At 54.6% G+C, this 19,767-nt stretch overlaps 2 protein-coding genes across 2 annotated transcripts; both read right to left on the bottom strand.

Moving 5' to 3' along the window:
* Positions 1–1,707: 1,707 nt before the first annotated feature.
* On the bottom strand, positions 1,708–4,577 carry LOC34622121 (cilia- and flagella-associated protein 54). The gene is made up of 8 exons (XM_026337927.1): positions 4,486–4,577; positions 3,934–4,333; positions 3,298–3,804; positions 2,882–3,183; positions 2,405–2,480; positions 2,221–2,255; positions 2,013–2,085; positions 1,708–1,812 (listed from the first exon to the last, which is right to left on the bottom strand). Exons 1-8 carry the CDS (start codon positions 4,575–4,577, stop codon positions 1,708–1,710), a joined length of 1,590 nt encoding a protein of 529 aa, XP_026193712.1.
* Positions 4,578–11,844: 7,267 nt separating this feature from the next.
* LOC34622122 lies at positions 11,845–19,489 on the bottom strand (the record flags this gene model as incomplete). Its single annotated transcript, XM_026337925.1, has 8 exons — positions 11,845–12,124; positions 12,159–12,196; positions 13,506–13,593; positions 14,335–15,965; positions 16,042–16,129; positions 16,254–16,565; positions 16,679–16,934; positions 19,183–19,489. Coding segments are annotated over 8 exons (3,000 nt in total), but the record flags the coding sequence as incomplete, so codon positions are not given.
* Between the last annotated feature and the right edge of the window lie 278 nt (positions 19,490–19,767).

The raw sequence follows: 19,767 nt of genomic DNA, 5'->3' as shown, positions 1-19,767 counted from the left end.
GGCCCCGCGCTGCTCCAGACCCCCGCAGCATCTTGTTCATGAGAGCACAGAAGGATTCACTGCTGAGCTGCTTTTCACCTGTTACTTAAAGGCCTTAATGACAAACTGCCCACGCAGCAAGTAAAGCATCTATACTGCTCTTCGTAGGCCTGTTGCGCTTTCTGCACGTGGTGTAGGGTTTTACGTGTCCGGCGACGCTACTGCACGACGAGCAGCTTTGCCTACGGTGACTTCTGACGGCTTTCAGATGCATCCAGAAGGCTTGGAAAGATGACCCTTTCCATGCCCTTGATTGTTGGGCTTTATGGACCAGGTTGTGCTCCCTGGTGCCGCAAGCGTTGTAACTCCTTCAACACGAAAAACGCCTGCAGAGAGAGGGACGGCAACAACAAACGATCGCGGCTTTGAGGAACGCTTCATTTTTAGGGGCTGGAAATGCGAGATTCCCGGGGATCAAGCGCGCAAGAATGCTTTTAAGTTGCGCCCCAGCATGCAAAATTTTGAACCTGAGGTGCAGGAAACACCTTAGCTTCGCTCCTACATCTATCTGGCTTCAGCCGCTGCTTAGGGTTCAGCAGGCGACGCTGGCAGCAACAACGCAGAAAGGTGCCTAGGGGAATTCACTGCTAGTGGGATCCTTTTGTTTAAAGAGCACACTGGTGGGCTTGCCGTAGACCTCATGGGGCTTACAAGCATAAGTCTACACTCTTTGGTCTTGGTTGCGGGGAAATCGAATTCTCGCTGGTCGCTTAGTGCCTCAGCCATCAAGCAAACAAAGACTCCGCAATCATCGAGGGTCTGTTGTTGGGGTGAGTCCCGCTGCGCGAACGCAGCCCTCGCGCATGCGCTTTGATTTGGGTGTAGGTGTGAGGGTTTGAAAAAGCATCGTTTGCCGCACACATACAGAGTTTCAGGCCTCTAGAGGGCGGCACACACAGAAACACCAGACACCCTTGAGGGATATACACTAGGCTTGCCGTTCCCAGCGCCTGAATGAACGCAGCCTTCACACATACCTCCGCATGTCTGCGTCTGTTGACGCGAAAGGCTTCAGTAAGAGGTCCTCCTGACACCCGCACAAACACATGCAGCAGCAAGAACCCGAAGCGATGGCGCAAAAAGCTGTGTCTTGAGCCAATATCTAGCAGCAGCTGCTGCAGCCATATCCGGCTGCAGAAGTGGCAACAAGGATAGCAGAAGGCGAGCGCGAGAGCAGCTCCTCTACGCAACCTTCCAGTAGCAGACATAGCAACGGCCAACTTTACCGTGGCCGACCACACAATCACCGTCAGGAAAATACCACCTGCCTCTCTTGTGCTTGTGCTCTTCCTCAAGATACGCCCCCATGCGCTCGAACCAGTCTCGCCAGAGAGCCCCCGCAAAACCCGAGTCGTAAATCCGGAGGCGGCGACATCCAGGCCTAAAATGCGCAAAAAGCCACACGTTCTAACCCTTGCATTTTTCAAATCTAGGGCACGATTTTACCCAGAATCCTTCGGCAACTGGCGTTTTTCGGCGCTCGGGAGGGCTGTGCCTTGCAGAGAAAGCTAGTATTAGCATGCAGTATTACGATGCACAGCTAGGACTAGAAGAACGGGGGGCAGCCCGACTGCAAGATTCCAGACACCCCAAGCTATGTGCTCGTGAAGAGGGAAAGTGCGTCAGAATTCGGGGTGCTGCGTCAGGAGGGCTGGCCTGCGAGAGGGCTTACCGGAAGTCAACTACACCAAGAGCCCAGTGCTGCTGCTCTTTGTGGTGTACAGGCAGCAGCAGCAAGTCGTGCGCAAACAAGTCCACACGCTTCGTCCACCTCTATAAGCACACACACCTCAGCCCCCCTCGTGTATCCGTTGCGGGCAGAAATATCCGGAGCAAATTACGCTAACAGCTCTATCGCCAGCGTCCAACGCTTTGCATGATGGCACTAATAGGTAGATAGGGGGCGTGCCGTCAGAGTTTGCTGTAGAGAGTACCGTAAGTAGGGCCACGCGTCTAGGATCTAGCTCCCTCACCCTTACGCCTTCATAAGACGCAACTTTGAGGCGTTCATCGAAAAAAGAATTGAAAAAGTGACATTTAGGAACTCTGTACGCATGCTCAACAAAGAGCGCGCAGACTTTAAATAGTGTGTGCGGTCACAGGCATTGGATAGAGACACGACCGCCATCTGGGGAGGCGTGACGGTAGGGGTCCCCAGAGCGCTTTGCCCACTGTACTTACGCGTCACCTCTCGCCAAGGCTTCGTCATTGCGCCTCTACAGTGCACACAGCAACCCACACGCTAAACGCTCGATCTGCAGAGGGAGGCCCCTGACAAGCGGCCAAGAAAACCTAGTTTAAAACAAGTTTGCACAGACGAAAAAGAAATAGGCCCCCATGCTGTGTGTGTAGGGGAAAGGCGCACCTGCAAAAGCGAGAAAAAGAAGTTGATGACCTCGTCATTCAGCTGCCGGTTTACACGCAGCAGCGCCATAGATTCCCTGCAAAACCGCAAAAAAAGCCACCCCTACGTCTCGACGCTTAAATATCCCTCAGCCTCAGCAGCACCCTGGGCCCCACCAACTCTTGCGAATGAGAAAGGACTCCTCCTTCCTTCCTCAGGATGCAGGCTCGTTCTCCCCCCCACCCCCCGCTGTCACGGTGTATGAATAGAATACACGGCACGTTGTGGGGGTTTGTGTGCTTGTACAGCCTACGAGGAGAGCAGCGGCGTAGCAAGGGAGTGCTGCTGAAGGGAGTCCGTTATGAAGGCGGCAGCTTCGCTTCTGTCGCCTTAGAAAGACCATCCAACGCCAGGCTCACACACACAATTCAGGATGGACGCAGGGGAGGCTTCAGATACAGGCGTTTCTGTTCGTGCCAAGTTTAAGACTCTGAGGGCTCACGTTCGCTCATGAATAAAGGCAATCGGGAGAGGTTTACAGGCAGACGCTGCGTTCCATGAGCATCAACAATGCTGCGCTCGGTGCAGATGGCGATCCTTCTGGGTGCTGTGCCTCCAAGAAGATCTCGCTGCTTCGTGAGAGACACATGGGGGTGATACGGGGCAGCATCAGACGATGCAGCTCCCGGCGATGCTCCACTGAGGCCGTCTTCTTCTGCTTCAGCAAGAGCCGTGAGAGCCGCAGCAGCCGCTGCTGCTGCTCTTCGCCGAGGGCGCTGCCAAAGATCCACCCATTCATCCTGAGCGCACACACCAACGGGCAAGCCCCTCTTGATAACTTGAGATCACGCCACAATTCCAGCGTGCCGCATGTAGGAGCCAGCAGTCAGCAGTGCTTAGACTGCTGTCCTTACATCACTGCTTCCAAGCTCAATTACTTCCACGGGAGTTTTATTCTCTTCCGCTGCCACATCCGGTGCTGATCCAGGAAGCGCAGCCTCCTTCGCGTGCAAGCAGGCAGCATCGGCGTCCACTGCTCTCAGAGTTCTTGCCGCTGCACCGGCTGCGTCCGCTGCTGCAATCGTGACCTCTCCACACTCCACCTCATCCGCTTCATCTTTCACTCCATGAGCTTCTGCTGAGTTTGCTGTTGCTGTTGCTGCGGCACGTAGAGCAACTCCATGAGTTCCTGAATCTGCAAGCGCTGCTGCATCTGAACCTCCGGACACTCCTCCCGCTACATATGACGCATCTGCTGCACGCCCCACAACTGATGCATCTGCTGCTGAATCGAAGCGTCCCGCTATATCTGCCCCAGCTGGTGCTTCTGCTCGTAGATACAGCCCAAGGCAGTTGTCCCCCATTACAGAAGCAGTAGCGACGAAAGCGTCAACTGCAGGCGGCGCTGCTGCAATGACTGACTCTGGAATCTCCCCCGTCGCAAGCCCATGTAAAGCTGCACGATTTGCAGCTTCAGCTTCCAATGTAGGTGCCTGTAAAACTCCTGCTGCCGCTGCCCCTGCGACGGCAGCAGCTGTTGCTGCTGCTACCTGATGGCCCGTTGCAACGACACATGGAGCGTCAGCTTCGGCAGAGGTAGCGCCGGCTGGGGCAGTAACATCAAGGGTGCCTTCACTTGCGAGGATTTCTTTGCCACACACAAGATGGGTTTCCCCAGCTGCTACCGGCGTGACAGCCCCCCCTACGGGGGTCGTTGCCTCTGCTTCCCCTTCTTTTGTTGCCGCAAACGCATGCGATGTGGTGTGAGCCCTAGCTGCGGCCGCAGGTCTCTTCTTCGGCGAATCCAAAAGCACTTCTGGGTAACTTCGCTTCCCACACTGTTGCTGCGTTTCCAAATCTACAACGAGCTTCTGTGGGGGATACAGTTGCTGTTGGCTAGGATCCTGCCGGTACTGCTGCTGTTGTTGTAGCCGCAATTGGCAATTGGTGCTGGGGTGTCGGCTGAAGGTTCGGGTGTCTGTACACCCGGACATCCACTTCTCCTCCATTTAACCGCTAATCCCTAAACCTTAGCCATGAAGCCTGGGTCTAAGCCTTATTGCCTGGCACTAAACCCCAAACCCTAGTGATTTCTGTAATACGTTCTACTTTTGGCTAAGGCTTTGGCATGGCTCTTCGCTGAAGCAACGCATGCAAGCCCAGGCCCCCAGGCACCCCAAGCATTCATCTGCATAGTCTTGGCCCTAACACCGAACTTCTGAAGGTCGCCTTAGCACTTTATGGCAAGAGGTCAATAGAGGTCTACCTCTGCGAGCTTATAACTACGGGTTTTAGTGCTTCCATGCCCGCAGCATGAGTTGTGTGTGAAAAGCACACTTGGTTGGACCTTCATGAGGGATTCCGGGTAAAATACACAAACCAGCCAAACTGATAAAACGAAAGAGTTGCATGCAGGTCCCAGGAAAGGTTTCGCTTCTCTTTTGCCGAAGACTACAGGGTCCTGGGCACTTGGTTAGGACGACTTGTGGAGCACGTATATGGCACCCTCTTAAGGGCCACAAGCAATATGTTGGCTGTGTCTAATTCATTGGTGATATTCAATTATGATATGTTTGCGTGTTGACTGTCTTTTGTTTAACTCTTTGAAAGTTTAGCTGCTGCGTATTTAGAATACCTGACCCCTTGTAGCGGGCTATGCTGCATTTAACAACTTTCTACAACATGAGTTATATTCACCAAGAATTGCCATAGAATTAATTCATTGGTTGGTCTATCCGATTTATTGCAGAACACGGCTTGCTTGATAGAGTGCTTGTTGCTTTGTGCTCTAGTAGCAATGGCGAACAGCGTGTGGAAGGTCGCATTGCATACAGGGTGCAGCTACAAGCACAGTACCTGTTTCTCTCTCCTCGTGCTCAAAATCATAAGAGCGTACGGAAGGGAATGTGTGAACTGCCTCCGAGAAACCCTCAGTTACTTTAAATCAAGTTTGTACTGAGTCTGGAGTTACGCCTCCTCCTACGAAGACCTGAGGATGCGCTCGCTCGCTACCCTGGAGTGCAGGCCTGCACGCGAATCCGACATCTGGGGCAGCGTGTGTGGATGCTCGGAGCGCTCAGAGGGTCGAGCCCTTCCCTCAAGCCCATGCTGGCCCCTCTTTTCACTCATGTTGAGGACCTTTGGAATAAATGGTGAACGCCGCATCGAAGATCTCCGTAGGAAGCACTTAACTGTAGATTCAATACAGATTTTATAAAATGTTACTGAGTGTGGTCGAATTTTTATCCAGCCTCTCCTGGCTCCTCAAAGTTCCCTACATGAGGGCAGAGGAACAGCAAGGGTGCGAGTAGCTGCAATGTTTTAAGAATCGGGTCATTCACAGATAGTCCCAAAGCGTTTAACACATACTCCCACAACATTGCGTTTCTCGTATCGAGTTAGCCATACTCTGCGATATATAACATACACAAACCACCACACCAATTCGTCAAACTTTCATTCCTTACCACTAGTCTAGTAGAGAGTGTTTAATTGTAGATTAGTTCACTACAGCTTTCACCCAGATTTCAAGCACACGCCCATATGCTCTGTGGAGGCCACATGCGTGCATGACAGTGGAAGAGTTCCAGCCCTATCGCTACTTCCCAGGCAAGCGGAAGTGAAATTCAGCGCGGATGAGAAAGACGAAAGTCTAAATTAGCCACCAAAGTGATATGAACGGAAAGAAACACGAACCAGCGACAAACGAGGAACCAAACCAAAATGAAAGCGGACTACGTTAAGAACCGCGACATGAAAATCGACAAAGTAAGAAAAAGCAGTGATTTGTAAGACGACGGCAAATGGTCCCAACCACCTAGCCGCAAATTTCCTCGCTCAGCCACCGTTGCTTGCACCTCAGAAAGCCTGTCGATCCACCAGGACCAAATGTTGCGGCTTGAACCGCACAGCCGGCCACCGCTTACCAAAGCTCCTTGCTTGCCTTTCTTACGTTTTTCGCATACATTCGTGTAGTCTGGCGAGGTGTACTCTTCAGGCCTCCTGATGCAACGAGTGACTGGCGTTCCCGGACCACTAGGTGCACGCCAGGATTGAAGAGGGCATCCTCAATGCAGGTCCTGGATGCGGGAGAGCCAGGCGTGAATGTGCTGTCGCACTGTAAAGCCACTCACTCAGTAGCTGGATGTGACTGAGCAAAGAGATGAAAATACTGAAGAAAGCGTGCTGGGCGCGCTACGGGACCATCTGCCTCAGGGTGGTTTGCAGTGGTCGTGTTATGGCCAATGTTAAGGCAGGTCATAGAGGCACGCTAGAATGTACGAGCAAAATTCAGATTCTTCCCTATTTCGAGGCTCCTGACAATACGTGAAGCTTTCACTCATTTGATGAAAAGAACTCCGCAATCCCCTGAGCCCTGACGGGACCAGTACAAGAGAAGAAAGGACCTTTTTGCTGTAGGGACTATTCTAACCCTTGACTTCCGGCAGTCCACCAATGCGGTTCATAGTAAGAGAAATCCAAGCATTATCCAAGCCAGAAGCCCTTGTACACAACTTGAGCTATGATAATTACCTGGCTCCAACTTCTCTCAATCTGGCCATGGTAGTGCTCACTCTTTTGCCGTGTGAAGCATCTAGGGCCACAAGGCAGACTGCGAAAGGTTTCCAATTCTAGCGTGAATCCCACCATGGACCGAAAGAGCATGATCATGTGCTTTGTGCAAATGGCACTATAGTACTAAGTCGTTGTGTATAAACGGTGAAGCCCCCACAGTCTTTGAATCACAGCAGGTCAGCGTCGAAACGGCAATGTTTCATCCATTGCCATACTGGACTTTGGCAATGGTCATGGATGCATGGGTCTCAAATGAATACGTGACGCACAAATCGTATCGACTCTGTGGAGCATCACGGATTATAGGGGGTGCAGGAAACAGCAGCGAATCACTGCGGCGTCGCAGTAGTGTGTCGGCGACCCCGTTAGTTTGCTTTTTTATGTGCGTAACTATGAATTCGTAGTACAGGAGACTCCTAAGCTAGCCAACAACTCTAGGATTGCAAGCGTCGTGAAAACTGGTTGTTAGGTGTACTAAAGACTAATAGTTTGTCCTGAAAGTACAACGACACCCATACAAAAAGTGCAAGTATTTTTCATGCCTAACCACACCACAAGCAATTCATTTTCACACTACATACCGTTGCTCGGTTAGGGTAAAGTAATGAAAATAACAAGAAATAATTTGTTTTAGTTGGAAATCCCGTAGCCTGTAAGAAGAGAATAGCACCCATTGATTCGTCATCGCATCACTTGGTCGGATTAGGTGGCTGACAATATGAAGCGCGACAACCGGAGGAGTTGTAAGGCAGGCAATAGGTATAGTTGCTGCGGCATCAGCCACTTCGTTCTAGGTCCTAGACTCCATTTCCTTAAGTAGATGAGTCGAGAAACAGTGGTTCGTTAATTGCAAGCCCATGGTACTTCGCTATGTCCTTGCGAATGCTCAAGGGAAACGGCTACTCCTTGATTTCCTGATTGTTGCCAGCTCTGCGTCATTTCCTTCAGCTGAGACACGGCATCTTAAAAGCATAAGTGGCATTGTGGAAAACGAGCATTTCTCGCCTTTATACACCACTACTTGCGTGCGTACAACAGCTGAGGCGCGCGGTGTAGGTGATGTGGCTGCTCTACAACAAGTACACAGCCCTCCCTGAAGGGTTTGTACAAATCCTGATCCACTTGACGGCTCTGGTTCAGCTAAAGCATTAGCCAGTCCGAAATGCCTACAGGTGCACTCGAGTGTACTGGTGTGGAACGCCGTATTGTGCCTTCCATTCGGACGAAAGCGGTTTTTTCAGGAAGCATCTGTGAAGTCAAATGTCGAGATGAGTTTTAGAACAAGTAAATTGTGAAGCCTTTCGCCGATTCCAGAGAGCGGAAGCTCTTGCTTCACAGCGACATAGTTATATGACTTAAAGCCAACACACCAGCCACCTGTCATTTTTCATCATCACCGGGTTTTGCCCAAAAGCCCAGGTCCCTTCCTGCACTTTGGCGCTTTCTCAACAAATTATCGATTAGCAGCCCAATCTTCTTCCCTTGTTTCGGGGCCTCCCATATCGCGAAACATAGCTAGAGGCTGACCCGGGTATTAGCTTAATACGGTACGCTAAACGACCAGCATCTGAACAGTCTTCTGAGAGCTCGCCATTATTCAGCCAGTCCATAACTACTATCTGATGTTTCCCTTATTTCAAATGCTTTTCTGCTTAACATTCAATCAAATTTTCTGACTAGGAAATCAGCGGCAGAGTCACTACGACGGTTCAGAACACCCTTACTGGCCTGGTGAGCCGCCTACAGAGAGACTCTGCCTCAGCTTGTTGAGGCACTGACTTTAGCCCACTCACCATAGATGCAGAGAGCGATGTTAAAGGGACCAAAATGGGTTCTTGGCGCTTGCTATTAGAGTAGCCTCCAGAGCACGACACTGTGGACGCGTGAGCACCTTCGATGGGGTCACTCTTCTAAGCCTATGAGGACGCCATGGTGTACGGGTCCCGCGTGAAAAGCAAGGACCATGCTGATAAATCCCGATTCACATTTGCAGTGGCATTTGGCCGCCGAAGCCTTGTCTATCCTTACATTCTGCCTCCTGTGAGCAGACCAAAGTCCTAGGGACTGCACTGTTTTCTTGCGGAAGAGGTTGACTTCACATCCAGTGTCAACTAATGTTGGCAGTCCTCGGCTGCTAATTTGGGTTTGTATCACTGCCGAATCAACCTGTGGGTAGCTCTATCGGCTGTAGCCCCCTTCACCGTGCCCCGGCGTGAGTGGGAGGGTTTGTTTCCCTACTGGACCTCGCCTAGCCAAGGACCCTCCTTCTGCTGGCTGCACTCCCGTTGTTCAAGGTCTCTTGGGGGGTTCCACGCATTTGCATTTTCTAAACAGATGATGCAATTTTTTGCAATAAACGGTGGAACGTTGCTGGGGGGTGTCTGCCTGCTAAGGCGCGCAAGCTACCCATGGCTGTCTTTTTCTTTCACCTCAAGCTGTAGGTTAGGGGCAATCGACACATCTCTACACCCATAAGTCTTAAATTTAGGGTTGGCCCCTCCTTCTACTACAAAGACGCACGATTCGCACTAATGCGTTCCTGAAACCTCAAGTCGTCCACTTGTGGGCCCCCACACCGGACGGTCTTGGCCCGTACTCGCTGACTACCGTGCGATAACCTGATGTGCCGATGTGGATAAACCTGATAGAATGCGTAGTCGCCTTTTCAAACCAAGGATTCATACTTTTCGATAGACAGGCTTATCGACAGACACTCCTGCTGAATTCTCTCAAGGCCTCCTGTTGAGTTGATCTCTGCATAAACCAATGATTCAGGGTTTATATGACGGCTGGAACTGTATCAGTCCTTGCAAGCCGACGGCTTTCTTTGCATCAAAGCAGCCACCTTTAAGATGCTTGTATCACTAACATGCGTGCCGCGAGAGAACGCGTTTGGCTCCATCTGGGGAAGACAAAGCGAGATTCATATCCAGCCGGCTCATAAAGTCTTCAAACACTTGCCCATTATTACAGCCGTCATACTTGGGTCTGCATGACCTCGTCAAAGCATACGCGACCATTTTGGCGGCTCAGAAAGCACACTCTTCCACAACCTCTGGAGCTACTGCACGCACATTAGCTTGCAGCCCCGCACATGCCGCCCTAAGAGGAGTTGTGCCACCATCAAGTTCCATCGCTAGGGGGTTTTTCGACCTTTGCAAAAGGTACTGCGATTACTGAACTATTAAATGACCTGTTGAAAGAGGCATTTGTAGGAAAGCTTGACACCCCCGTGCATTCACAGAAGTGTATGTGTGGAGAAACGCCACGTCGAAATGCGATGCCAACACTGTAAAACCGCATGAGGTCTCCGTGAGCAACACGTAGATCCAGATTTAGTACACATCAAACGGAAGTTTACAGAAACCTAATAAAACGCTCTCTGCTTCCCCGTCGCAGGCCTCATAATTTTGCACATGGACATCTGGGGAGTGGCTAGCTGCACCATCTAAGCACTCTGAGCATCCGCAGCTAATTGTACAGAGCATCTGGTGCATACGTAACACAGCATTGCGCCTATTTGTACTGAGCTATCAGTACCCTTCAATGAACAAGATTTACCTACATCGGAACTCAAAACCACAGGGGAATTCCTACTTGAATGTTCATTCTCTATAACTGGTGGAGAAGACAGTGTTCACCCGTAGTTGAGCCCCCTAAAGCTGGTGGAAGGAGAGCAAGGAAAGGGCTTTGCTGTGAAGACACTTCAAAATTCTACATTGCTGTCATATGCCTTTAAAACTACGCGTCTTTCTACGTATAATACAAAAAGAGCTGTACACTTTCCTGAAGCCGTTCGCCAGGAAGGGTCTCTCATGAAGGCTTGCCAAGACCTCATGCAGGTGCGTCGATGTTCCCTCCATATGGGTTTTTCCATCTTTTTGCCACTCTTACCTCACAGAGCCCCCTCCCATTGGAAGGACCCGAGGAACTCTGTTTATGCAACTGCACTTTGTAAAATGAAGTTCTGTGCAGTGACACGTAGAAATTGGCGCACAAACGCTCTCATTCGTAGCGAGACGCCCAAAATGCCATCTCCCCTACAAGCCAGAGTACATTTCCACGTAGATATGGATTGCACAACCCACTCGGTGTTGTTACCACAACCGTCTAGGTAGAGTTTGCCTCGTTAGAGCCCTAGAGCCACCGCAGCTGTACAAGGAAGTACTTTCTGGCAACGTCCGTCCAGCGCCCACTCGCTCGGGCTGCACCTGAGTCGAGGCATTTCTCAAAGATCTGGAGATACCCCTTGTAATCTGCATCTACTATCTACTAGGAAAAGTGGTGCTCCGCCAAATATCTGTGTCTATGCCGCCGCAGCTGCTCAATCCAGTTAGCCCCTAGGCTCTGCCGGAGAGTAGAGCACCGATTTCCTTTACAGGAGCGTTACGTATGGTGCTGCAAGGAGGTGAAAAAAACCAGTTTCACTGGATAGCGAGATGCACCGCTCACTGGATTGTGAGACGCATCGCTCGCTGGATAGCGAGATGCATCGCTCACTGGAATGCGAGACGCATCTCTTAGGAGAGTGCGTCGCTGCGGCTAATGGGACCGCCGAGGGGGATGATGCGGTGTCATCGGTGGAAAGACGCCGGAGAGACGTGGGGATGAGAAACCTAGCCACTTAAAAGCAACGTGGCTTCCGGGTGCTGCAGGTGCAGCAAACACCGTGTCGTCGTTAGCTGCTTATGCCGGTCATGCTGCAGCGGTTGCACGATTGGCAGAGGGTTGCAAACGGGAGCGCGCTACACCGCACTAGCTAAGAGGCTACAGCCACCAGTGCCCTTGTGGCCTACAGCCGCTGCAAGCTAACAGAATAAACAGTTCTTCCTACGGTCGAAAACTCTAGACGGGAAAGGGCGCATGCAGACCGACACGCGTAAATCCTAGTACAACAGCCTCTGCAACATGGGCAAGGCAACACGCCGCCATTCCTCCGGGAAGGACGTATAGTCCCTTGCATCCATGCTGACTTCGTTGGTGCTCCCGCTGCCGCTGCCTCTTGCACGCTCTGCAAGAACGCGCAAATCGAACAACAAGGAGCCCGAATTCGCAGCATCGCCTAATGCCGTTTGCGCCTGTGTTTGCGGCTGGTTGCCCAAGCCGTCTTCTGCGTCACTCGCGTTGCTGCTGCTGCTGCACGACACGTAGGGGATGACGGTGTTGCTGCAGGCGGTCATGTACACGGTGCTGGTATCGCTTCGCGGGCTGCTGCTGCCGTTGCTGCTGCCGTTGGTGCTACTGCTGCAGTGTCGAAGTGGGTTGCCACAGTGCCGAAGACACTGCAGCAGCGCGCCGCTGCAACGCTGCTGAAGCAGCACAGAAGGCTGCTTCAGCAGGTGCTGGCGAGCAGCAACGCACGCGTCCAGTCCTTCCGGAAAGCCTCGCAACAAGCAGGCAAGCCTAAGCACGCCATAAGCATATGCACATGCGTGCAAAGCCGCATTTTCTTTGATGAACGCCAGACATACACAGCACACGCGCGCAACGCGGTCCAGCGTCAACGGGTTAGCACACGATCTTCTTGTCGGTACACTGCGGTCTCGCCAATGGTCTAAATGATTTCTCACATGCTGGCCAGGTCCTCCGCAGTTGAGAACTGTTGCCACTCTGGAAGAATCTGGAAACACACAAGACTGCGAGCAGATCCCAGATTTCGCGCAGCGAAACCCACGAATCGAAGGAAGCACCGAATCACCTCGGCTGGCCCCCAACCGCATATCCACGAATAACCGTAGACACATATATGTGGAGAGAAAGGCACATATTTAGGTAAACAGATGATGCATGCACACCCTGGGAAACGCGAAAAAGGCTATGCAGAAGGGTCCATGCAGCAGGATGCGCTACTACAGGCAACTTGTCTTTGCTCAGAGTGTGGAATCGAGAGGAATCCTGGTGGAAGGCTCCTACACTACGAGGCCAGTGGTTGGCATACGCAGTGCACGCTGTCTGTTGCGTAGGGTGACCGAAGGCAGGCAGGTAGGTAAGCGCCACTACAATGGATATACATATATATATGTATCTATATGCGAAGCGCTAGCACCAGAGAGAGAGGCTTAGGGTGCGTCTAGGGTAAGGCGATACTTCATGCAAGGCGGCAAAGGAAAGGGCAAGAATGGGAAGCCCTGCGCCTTTCATGTCTTGTGCCTTCATCGGGAGATCGCTGCTGCTGCTGCTACGGTGCAGACATATTCCTAAGTCTGCCGAAGCCACCACTCTGCGCAGGCACGCAAACCTTCAATCGTAAAGTCGGTGGCTGTGCGGACGGGAAGCGGCCTAAGGCTTGAGAGGCTGCTTTTTGCATCAAAGGCCTCAAGAAACCACCCACCGCTCCAGCGCATCGACAGCACACACAAGAGAAAATTCAAGCTCGAGGTTTACGCTCTCGTGCGCGGCGAAGATACCTGAAATAATCCTCAGGAGAAGCGAAGAGGCAGCAGATGGACGTGTGTCGAAGTCGCGCCTCCCGAGCTGCCGCAATCCACTGCTGCTTGTTAGTGCCTCGCCCCGTTACCACCAGCAGCAGGTCGGGCAGATGCCAAACTTGCCGCTGCTGCTGCTGCTGCTGCACCGCAACATCGTACAGCTGGAGAGCCCGCAACAGCAGCAGCAAGTCCTCATCTGCAGTGTAACTACTGCTGGTGAGCAGCACGGCGGGCCGCTTTTTCCGCACCGAGATCTGCATGAAGCAACGACAATTTTTGCTGTTGCTCCCGCTTGTGCTTGTGCTTGTGCTAGTGCTAGTGCTAGTGGTGGTAATGCGGCAGCTGCTCGCATCAGCGCCGCTGGCTGCGCAGCTGAGCTCGCTCGTGCTGCTCCTGCTGGAGCTGCAGGTACCAGCAGTATCCGACAAGCCAGCGCCTACGCAGCTGTACATCACCTGCATCGCAGAAAAGGCAGCAAGGCGAAGTGCGACAGCCCACAGTTTTCCCTCCGAGGCTTCGGTTGCTGCACCTGCCTTAGCACTAAGTCTTGCTGCTAGCCAGCACGCAAGCATCAACAGCTGCTGCTCCTGACGCTCCTGCTGCCGTTGCTGCAGCTACACGCGCTGTTGCTGCTTGCATGCCTAGCAGCACAGGCCCACCAATTTTGTGGTCGGCGTTAACTCGGTATAAACCTTTACGACTTTGCTCTTCTTGAGCCGCCGCGCGCGAAGCTGCTGCTGCTGCTGCTGCTGCTGCAGCAGCAGCCCGAGCAGCGGAGACGCAGCACAACAAAACGGCAGCCGCAGCTGCTGCTGCAGTTGGAGGTGTCCTACGGGCTGTTGCTGCTGAAGCAGCTCTGGAGTTTCGCGCACCAGCAGCTCGAGCAACGAAGGCATTACTGCCGATGTGGTCTGCAGCAGCTGCTGCTGCTGCAGAGACTCTGGATACCCCTCGAACACCGCAGTGGGTGCTGCGGAAGCCATCTCGTCTGTCACCACTGTTGACGATGCAGAGCCTTTTGCTTCCCCTGTTGTTTTTACTGCTGCTTCTGAGAAGTAGGCGGCTGCAATGCGGTGCCTCTGCAGGAGGGGCAGCAGCTGCAGTTGCTCGGCGGGTTGGTCGTACAGCAGCTCGGCAGCAATGTGCTGCTGCCGCAGCTGCTGCTGCATGCGCATGGAGACACAGAAAGCTCCATCCGCGAACCGACCGATCTGGAATTCTGCAGCCGCTGCTGCTAGCCGTGTTGCGCGCTTCAGGGCCTGCCGTGCTGCTCCCATAGCCGATGCGGCGGCAGTCACTGCAGCATGCGCTTTCTTTTGAGCCGCTGCTGCGCCTGCAGCAGCGGCTCTGCAGACAAGCCAGCGGGAAAAGTCTTCAGCATCGCCGTCTTGCAGCTGCTTGACCCTCAGCGTTTCCGCCTTCGGCTGCACTTTTGCTATCTCCTCCTGTGCTGGTAGCAGCAGCAAGGAGTGCGTGTAATTGTGCCAGTCCACTATGAGACGTACTCCCGCAAGCTTGCAGCAAAGCGTGGCAAGTGGCATTGCGGGGAAGCCTGGGGGATTCTGCATCAGCAGAAGCACACGTGGTCGCTGACGCTGCTTCTTCCCCTGCTGCCCGCCGTACACCTGTCGGGTTATGCGGTGTATAGACACCAACAGCCGTACAAGCTGCGCCAGCAGCAGGAGCGACAGCTGAAACAGCTTCACGCACAGGAAGCAGCAGTGCCCCAGCAGCGTGCTGCAAAGCCGCTGTCTGCTGCCCTCGATGGAAGGCTGCTGCAGAGCATGCAGCAGCAGCTGCTGCTGCTCTGCCGCTGCCACAAGACAAGAGGGAAGAGGCGACTCGTGGAAGGCCAGCACATGGACTATGGGAGTCAGTAGTGTCTGTCGCTCTTCGTGGGACTGGTAATAAGAAGGCTCCTCATGCTCTTGCTGCTGCAGCTGCTCTTGTTGCTGCAGCTGCTCTTGTTGCTGCAGCTGCTCTTGCTGCTGCTGCTGCTGCAGGGCGGCTATCGCATGCTGTACCATGCGCGGGCTACGCCCGAAATCTCCTACCACCAGCAGCACCAAATGCACGGGTTGCTCGCGATTCAGTTCCTCCTGTTGCTGCAGCTCGTGCTGCTGCTCTTGGTAGCGTCTCCTCCACGCTTCAACTGCTGCCAGAATCTCCGTATCGACCGCGGGGTCGGGGAGCAGCAGCAGCAGCAAGAGGAGCGGCAGGAGCAGCAGCAGCAACCCTGGCAGCACGGCAAAGACGCATAACACCGGCGCTGCGAGGGGAAGGATGAAGGCAAGCAGCACCCCGCCTGCGGCTTGTTGCAGCCTCACAGGCCATACAGAATCGGAAGGGGGCAAAGAGGCCTCTCGCTGCACCTCCCTCTCGCAGCTGCTGTCGCAACAACTGCTGCAGTTACACCCTACAATGCGCTGCAGCCGCGCTAGGAGCGTCGACCCCTGCAGCATGCTGGAAGCTTTGCTGCTGCTGCAGAGGTACTGGGGATCGCGGACTGCTCGGCTGCTAGTGCTGCTGCCAACGCCGGCAGCAGCAGCAAAACCAGAGGAAGCTACAACGGCGGAGCGCTTCAAATTTTAGAAGTTTCACGGAAATAGGGAGAGCTTCAGCAGCAGGCACTGCAACGAGAGCCGCACGCGTGACCTGCATCTCCGGTAAGACAGCAGCGGCGGCAGCCGCAGCGCGAGCAGTAGCGGCTCGATAGACACGTTGTTGGAGCTCTCCTGCATGTCTTTCAGATACGCTTGTCGGATTTCCTCTCTGCTTTCTTCATTTGTGCTGCTACATCCCTCCATGGGGTCCGCCTTCCCAGTGCTCTGTGGCTGCCACTTTGTCGGCGGCTGCCGCTGTTTCACGCCTCGACCTGCGGCATCTGCCGCGTTTTAGCAGAAGCAAACCTCCTTGCATGCGATAATACATCCGCAGAAAGCACACACCAGACGTGCATGTATATGCGGAACACAGCAGGCTCAGCTGGAGGGGCAACACCCGCTTCCACCAGATCAGCCTTCGGTGCTGCAGACTCGTAGACTTCCCCCCTCTCCCGGCAGTTTCCGACCCAGCATCTCCCCTCGCTTGCAGCATTGCCTCTTGCGCACCAAACGTGCCTTGCAGCGTCGGCTGCTACAGCCAAGGCGCAAGGGAGCGACATCCATGCACCGCTGCAGCTGGGGAGTCTGCTTGTGTGGTAGGGGAAGGCGAGGCAAAAGAGGGAGGAGCACTCTTGCGGCTTTTGCTCAAGCAGCAAAGTGGGCAGACACCGCGAAGCCCTCTCTGCTACCATGAAGGCCACGTAGCAGACAATGCAGCGGCGAAAGCGGCGGCAGCATTGGCGTCATGCGCTGTTATTCCTGCCGCACTTTCTGCTGCTGGGAGGCATCTGTTTATATCGTGAGGCTTCGCGCTCGTTGCTGCTGCCTGCAGCGGCTGCACAGCTGCCCGCTGGTTTGCCGCCTCTGCAGTTTGGTGTTTCCTTGACACCGTGGAGGCGGCGAGAGCCGCAGCAACACAGGAGGGAAAGTGTGCAGAGCTTGACGCTAAGCGTTTCGCAAAAGAAGCAGGGGGCAGTCACAGGCACTGCCGAACCCTTTTGCAAGCGCCCATCCAAGCTGCCACCCGCTGTGGCCCTTGCTGCTGCGAGTGCTGCTGCCGCAATTGCTGCTGCAGTGTCAGCTGCAGCACAAGTGCAGCACACAAGGCGGCAAAGGCTCACTCAGAAACAGCCTCATCTGTTGCAGGTTATTGCAGCGGGAGGGCCGCTGTTGCTGCTGCGGCAGTCGCAGTTCTTTGACGCAGTTCGAATATTCAGGGAACCCCCTGCAGGTAGGGTTTCTCGTTTTTAAACCTTTTCTGCCGCTGCAGCTGTCTGTCGCCAGAGTGCGCGTCCAACGCAGTTCAGGTGTCCATACAGCACAGGCCGCCTGTCTACGCTGCTGCGGGTGCGCTGCGCTGCAGTCGAACTGTGGGGCGCTGTCTGCTTCGTGGCAGAGCTGCACGAGCGGCAGGAAAAGGAGCAGCTGCCTCAGCACATCCTGTCAAGTAAGGGGCCTCACGCCGCCATAGGGAAGCAAGAGACTTGCGAGAACACGTTCTCCGCTGCTCCTCTTACCGCGAAAGCAGCAGCCGCCGCAGAAGCGTTTGCTTCAAAAGCGAGGCACCTGCTGCAGCAGGCTGCCAATTGCTCTGCGGCAGGAGCAGCGGCTCAGTGGGATGCCGAGACGGTGTGGTGGCAACAGACAAAGCAGCAGCAGCAGAGGCGTAGCGGCGTATTGCGGCAAGAACGAAAGCGGCACCAGTCATACTTGCTGACTGCTGCTGCTGCAGCACTGCTGCCGCAGTACGTACTGCTGCTGCAGCAGCTGCAGCGACATGCCCACACCCTCTTCACCGACAAAACAGCACATTTAGTTCCTGTGGGAGGAGGGCCTCTCTCCGCGGCTGCTTGCAGCGCGTTGCAGCTGGCTCTGCAGATGTTGCGCGACAGTGCACGAACCGCAGCAGGGGCAGCAGGCAAGCAGCTAGAGCTGTTCGCCAGCCCCTGCTTTAAGAGAGCTCTCGCGGCTGCGGAGGAGGAGCTGCAGCGGCAGTTGCACCAAGAATTGCAGCTCTTAGAGCAAGAAGGCTGCGGTCTCACTGCAGCAGTCGCCGCGGCAGCACTGGAGGCAAAGCGGCAGCTGCTGAAGCCGCTCCTGGTGATGGCTGTGCGTATGGTGCTGCGGCTCCTGCCCCAGTTGCTGCATGCGCTGCAACGACCAGCGGAACCGCAGCAGCAGCATCGGCCGCAGCACCCCTTCAAAGGGATGGTGCGGTGGCTATGGTTTCAGGCGCTAGCCTTGTTGGTGTCTTAAGCGATGCAGCTTCCATCTATAAAGGCACGCACTGCCCACTGTCACTGCTTCTTGAACACAGCGCGGGGGGAGGGGGCGGGCGCGGCCTGAGCGAGTGCGGCTCGGCTCCGCGTGCAGCTAGCTCGCTAGAGTTGCAGAAAGGCAGCGTACCAAAGCGCGTGCGTGGGGGAATTCGACTCCACTAATAGGAACTAGCTAGCTGTTACGCGTCAGGGAGTCTCTTGTAGTTTGTGTGTGCATTGCGTGGCGTGTTTGCGCGCCATCTGTAAGGCTGCGAGGGCTGGCGATCGACGTAGAAGGCCTTTCCAAGGAGAGCCAAAGGTGGCCTCCCGTCTGCGACGCAGCTTGGGGACCGTTTTCGCAGAGTGCCAACCGACAATGCAGAGGCAGTCCCCTTCTTCCTAGCTAGCTACCTCGTGAAGAGTGCCACTGACGAGGCATGCATTCACTGCCCGCCTTCCCTGTACGTTCCTACACGGGCTGCCTGCCTGCCTGCCTGCCTCCCGCCATCAGTGCCACGGCGCGTTGCCGTCGGGGGTGCGCTGCTGCATCATCCTCTGCGGGGGAGGCCGCTGCGGCACGCGGTGGGGCAGCAGTTTGCGGGGCCCACCTCTGCCGCCTGTCCGTGGAGGCTGCGCAACAAAATGCTGCTGCGGCAGCGGGCGAGGGGGCCCCCCGGCAGCAGCAGCAGCAGCAGCAGCACTGGCGCGCGGCAGCAAGCCTGGGAGCGGCGGCAAGTAAGCGGGAAGAAAGAGTGGCGCAGGCTGCTGTTGCAGCAGCAGAGGGTGCAGAACCTGCGAGTGCGTCGGCGCGTGGGGGTGTGGCAGCATGGGAGGCCCAGGCTGGCGCTGATGCTGCAGCAAGGAGGGTGGCAGTGGCAGCTGCTGCTGCCGCACTTGCTGATGCCTCGCAACTATTTGCGGTGGAGGCGTTGTGCCTGCTATGCTGGTAATGCCCTGTGGCTCCCCTTGACGAGGCAGCGCTTCCGGAGCGTCTGGCGGGGGGGGGCCCCCCGCCGCAGCAGCAGGCGCTACGCCTGCACATGGAACCGGCACATCGGCAGGGGCAGGGGCAGGGGCAGCAGCAGCAGCTCCACCACGATGTGCATCCGCTAACGGATAGATAACCTTCATATTTCCAGCCGCAAAGGGCCGAACAGAAGTGAAAGCCACGGTGGGGGCGGGAAATGTCTCAAGAGCATCTCCTCCTCCTGCTCCTGCCCCAGATCCCGAGAATCGCAAGGCCTGTTTCAGCTTGACAACGGACGCTACAACACCTGCGCCAGCAACGAACGCCACAGCAGTACAATGTCACACGCAAACGTGCGGAAAAGAGAGAGACAGAGACAGAAAGAGAGAGAGAGAAAGAGAGAGAGGGAGAGAGAGAGAGAGAGAGGGAGAGAGAGAGAGAGATAGAGGTAGAGAGAGAGAGAGAAAGAGAAAAGAGAGAGAGAAAAGAGTGCGAGAAAAAGAGGTGTTGTACACGACTGTATGTACACCAGAGAGGAAATAATCATCTCTTT

Source organism: Cyclospora cayetanensis, unplaced genomic scaffold (assembly GCF_002999335.1).
Source record: "Cyclospora cayetanensis isolate NF1_C8 unplaced genomic scaffold, CcayRef3 CcayRef3_contig_212, whole genome shotgun sequence".
In the NCBI taxonomy this organism is placed as follows: Eukaryota; Apicomplexa; class Conoidasida; order Eucoccidiorida; family Eimeriidae; genus Cyclospora; species Cyclospora cayetanensis.
Note: the sequence above shows the minus strand (reverse complement) of the source record. Positions and strands in the feature narration are given on the sequence as shown.

What these genes read in the sequence shown, in the direction of transcription:
- LOC34622121 (XM_026337927.1), bottom strand. Translation starts at nt 4,577, where the DNA reads ATGCAGATGAATGCTTGGGGTGCCTGGGGGCCTGGGCTTGCATGCGTT. An exon ending in TCGTTGCAACGGGCCATCAG is followed by an intron (nt 3,805 to 3,933) that starts GTAGCAGCAGCA and finishes GAGATTCCAGAG; the next exon opens with TCAGTCATTGCAGCAGCGCC. An exon ending in TTGAGCTTGGAAGCAGTGAT is followed by an intron (nt 3,184 to 3,297) that starts GTAAGGACAGCA and finishes GTGTGCGCTCAG; the next exon opens with GATGAATGGGTGGATCTTTG.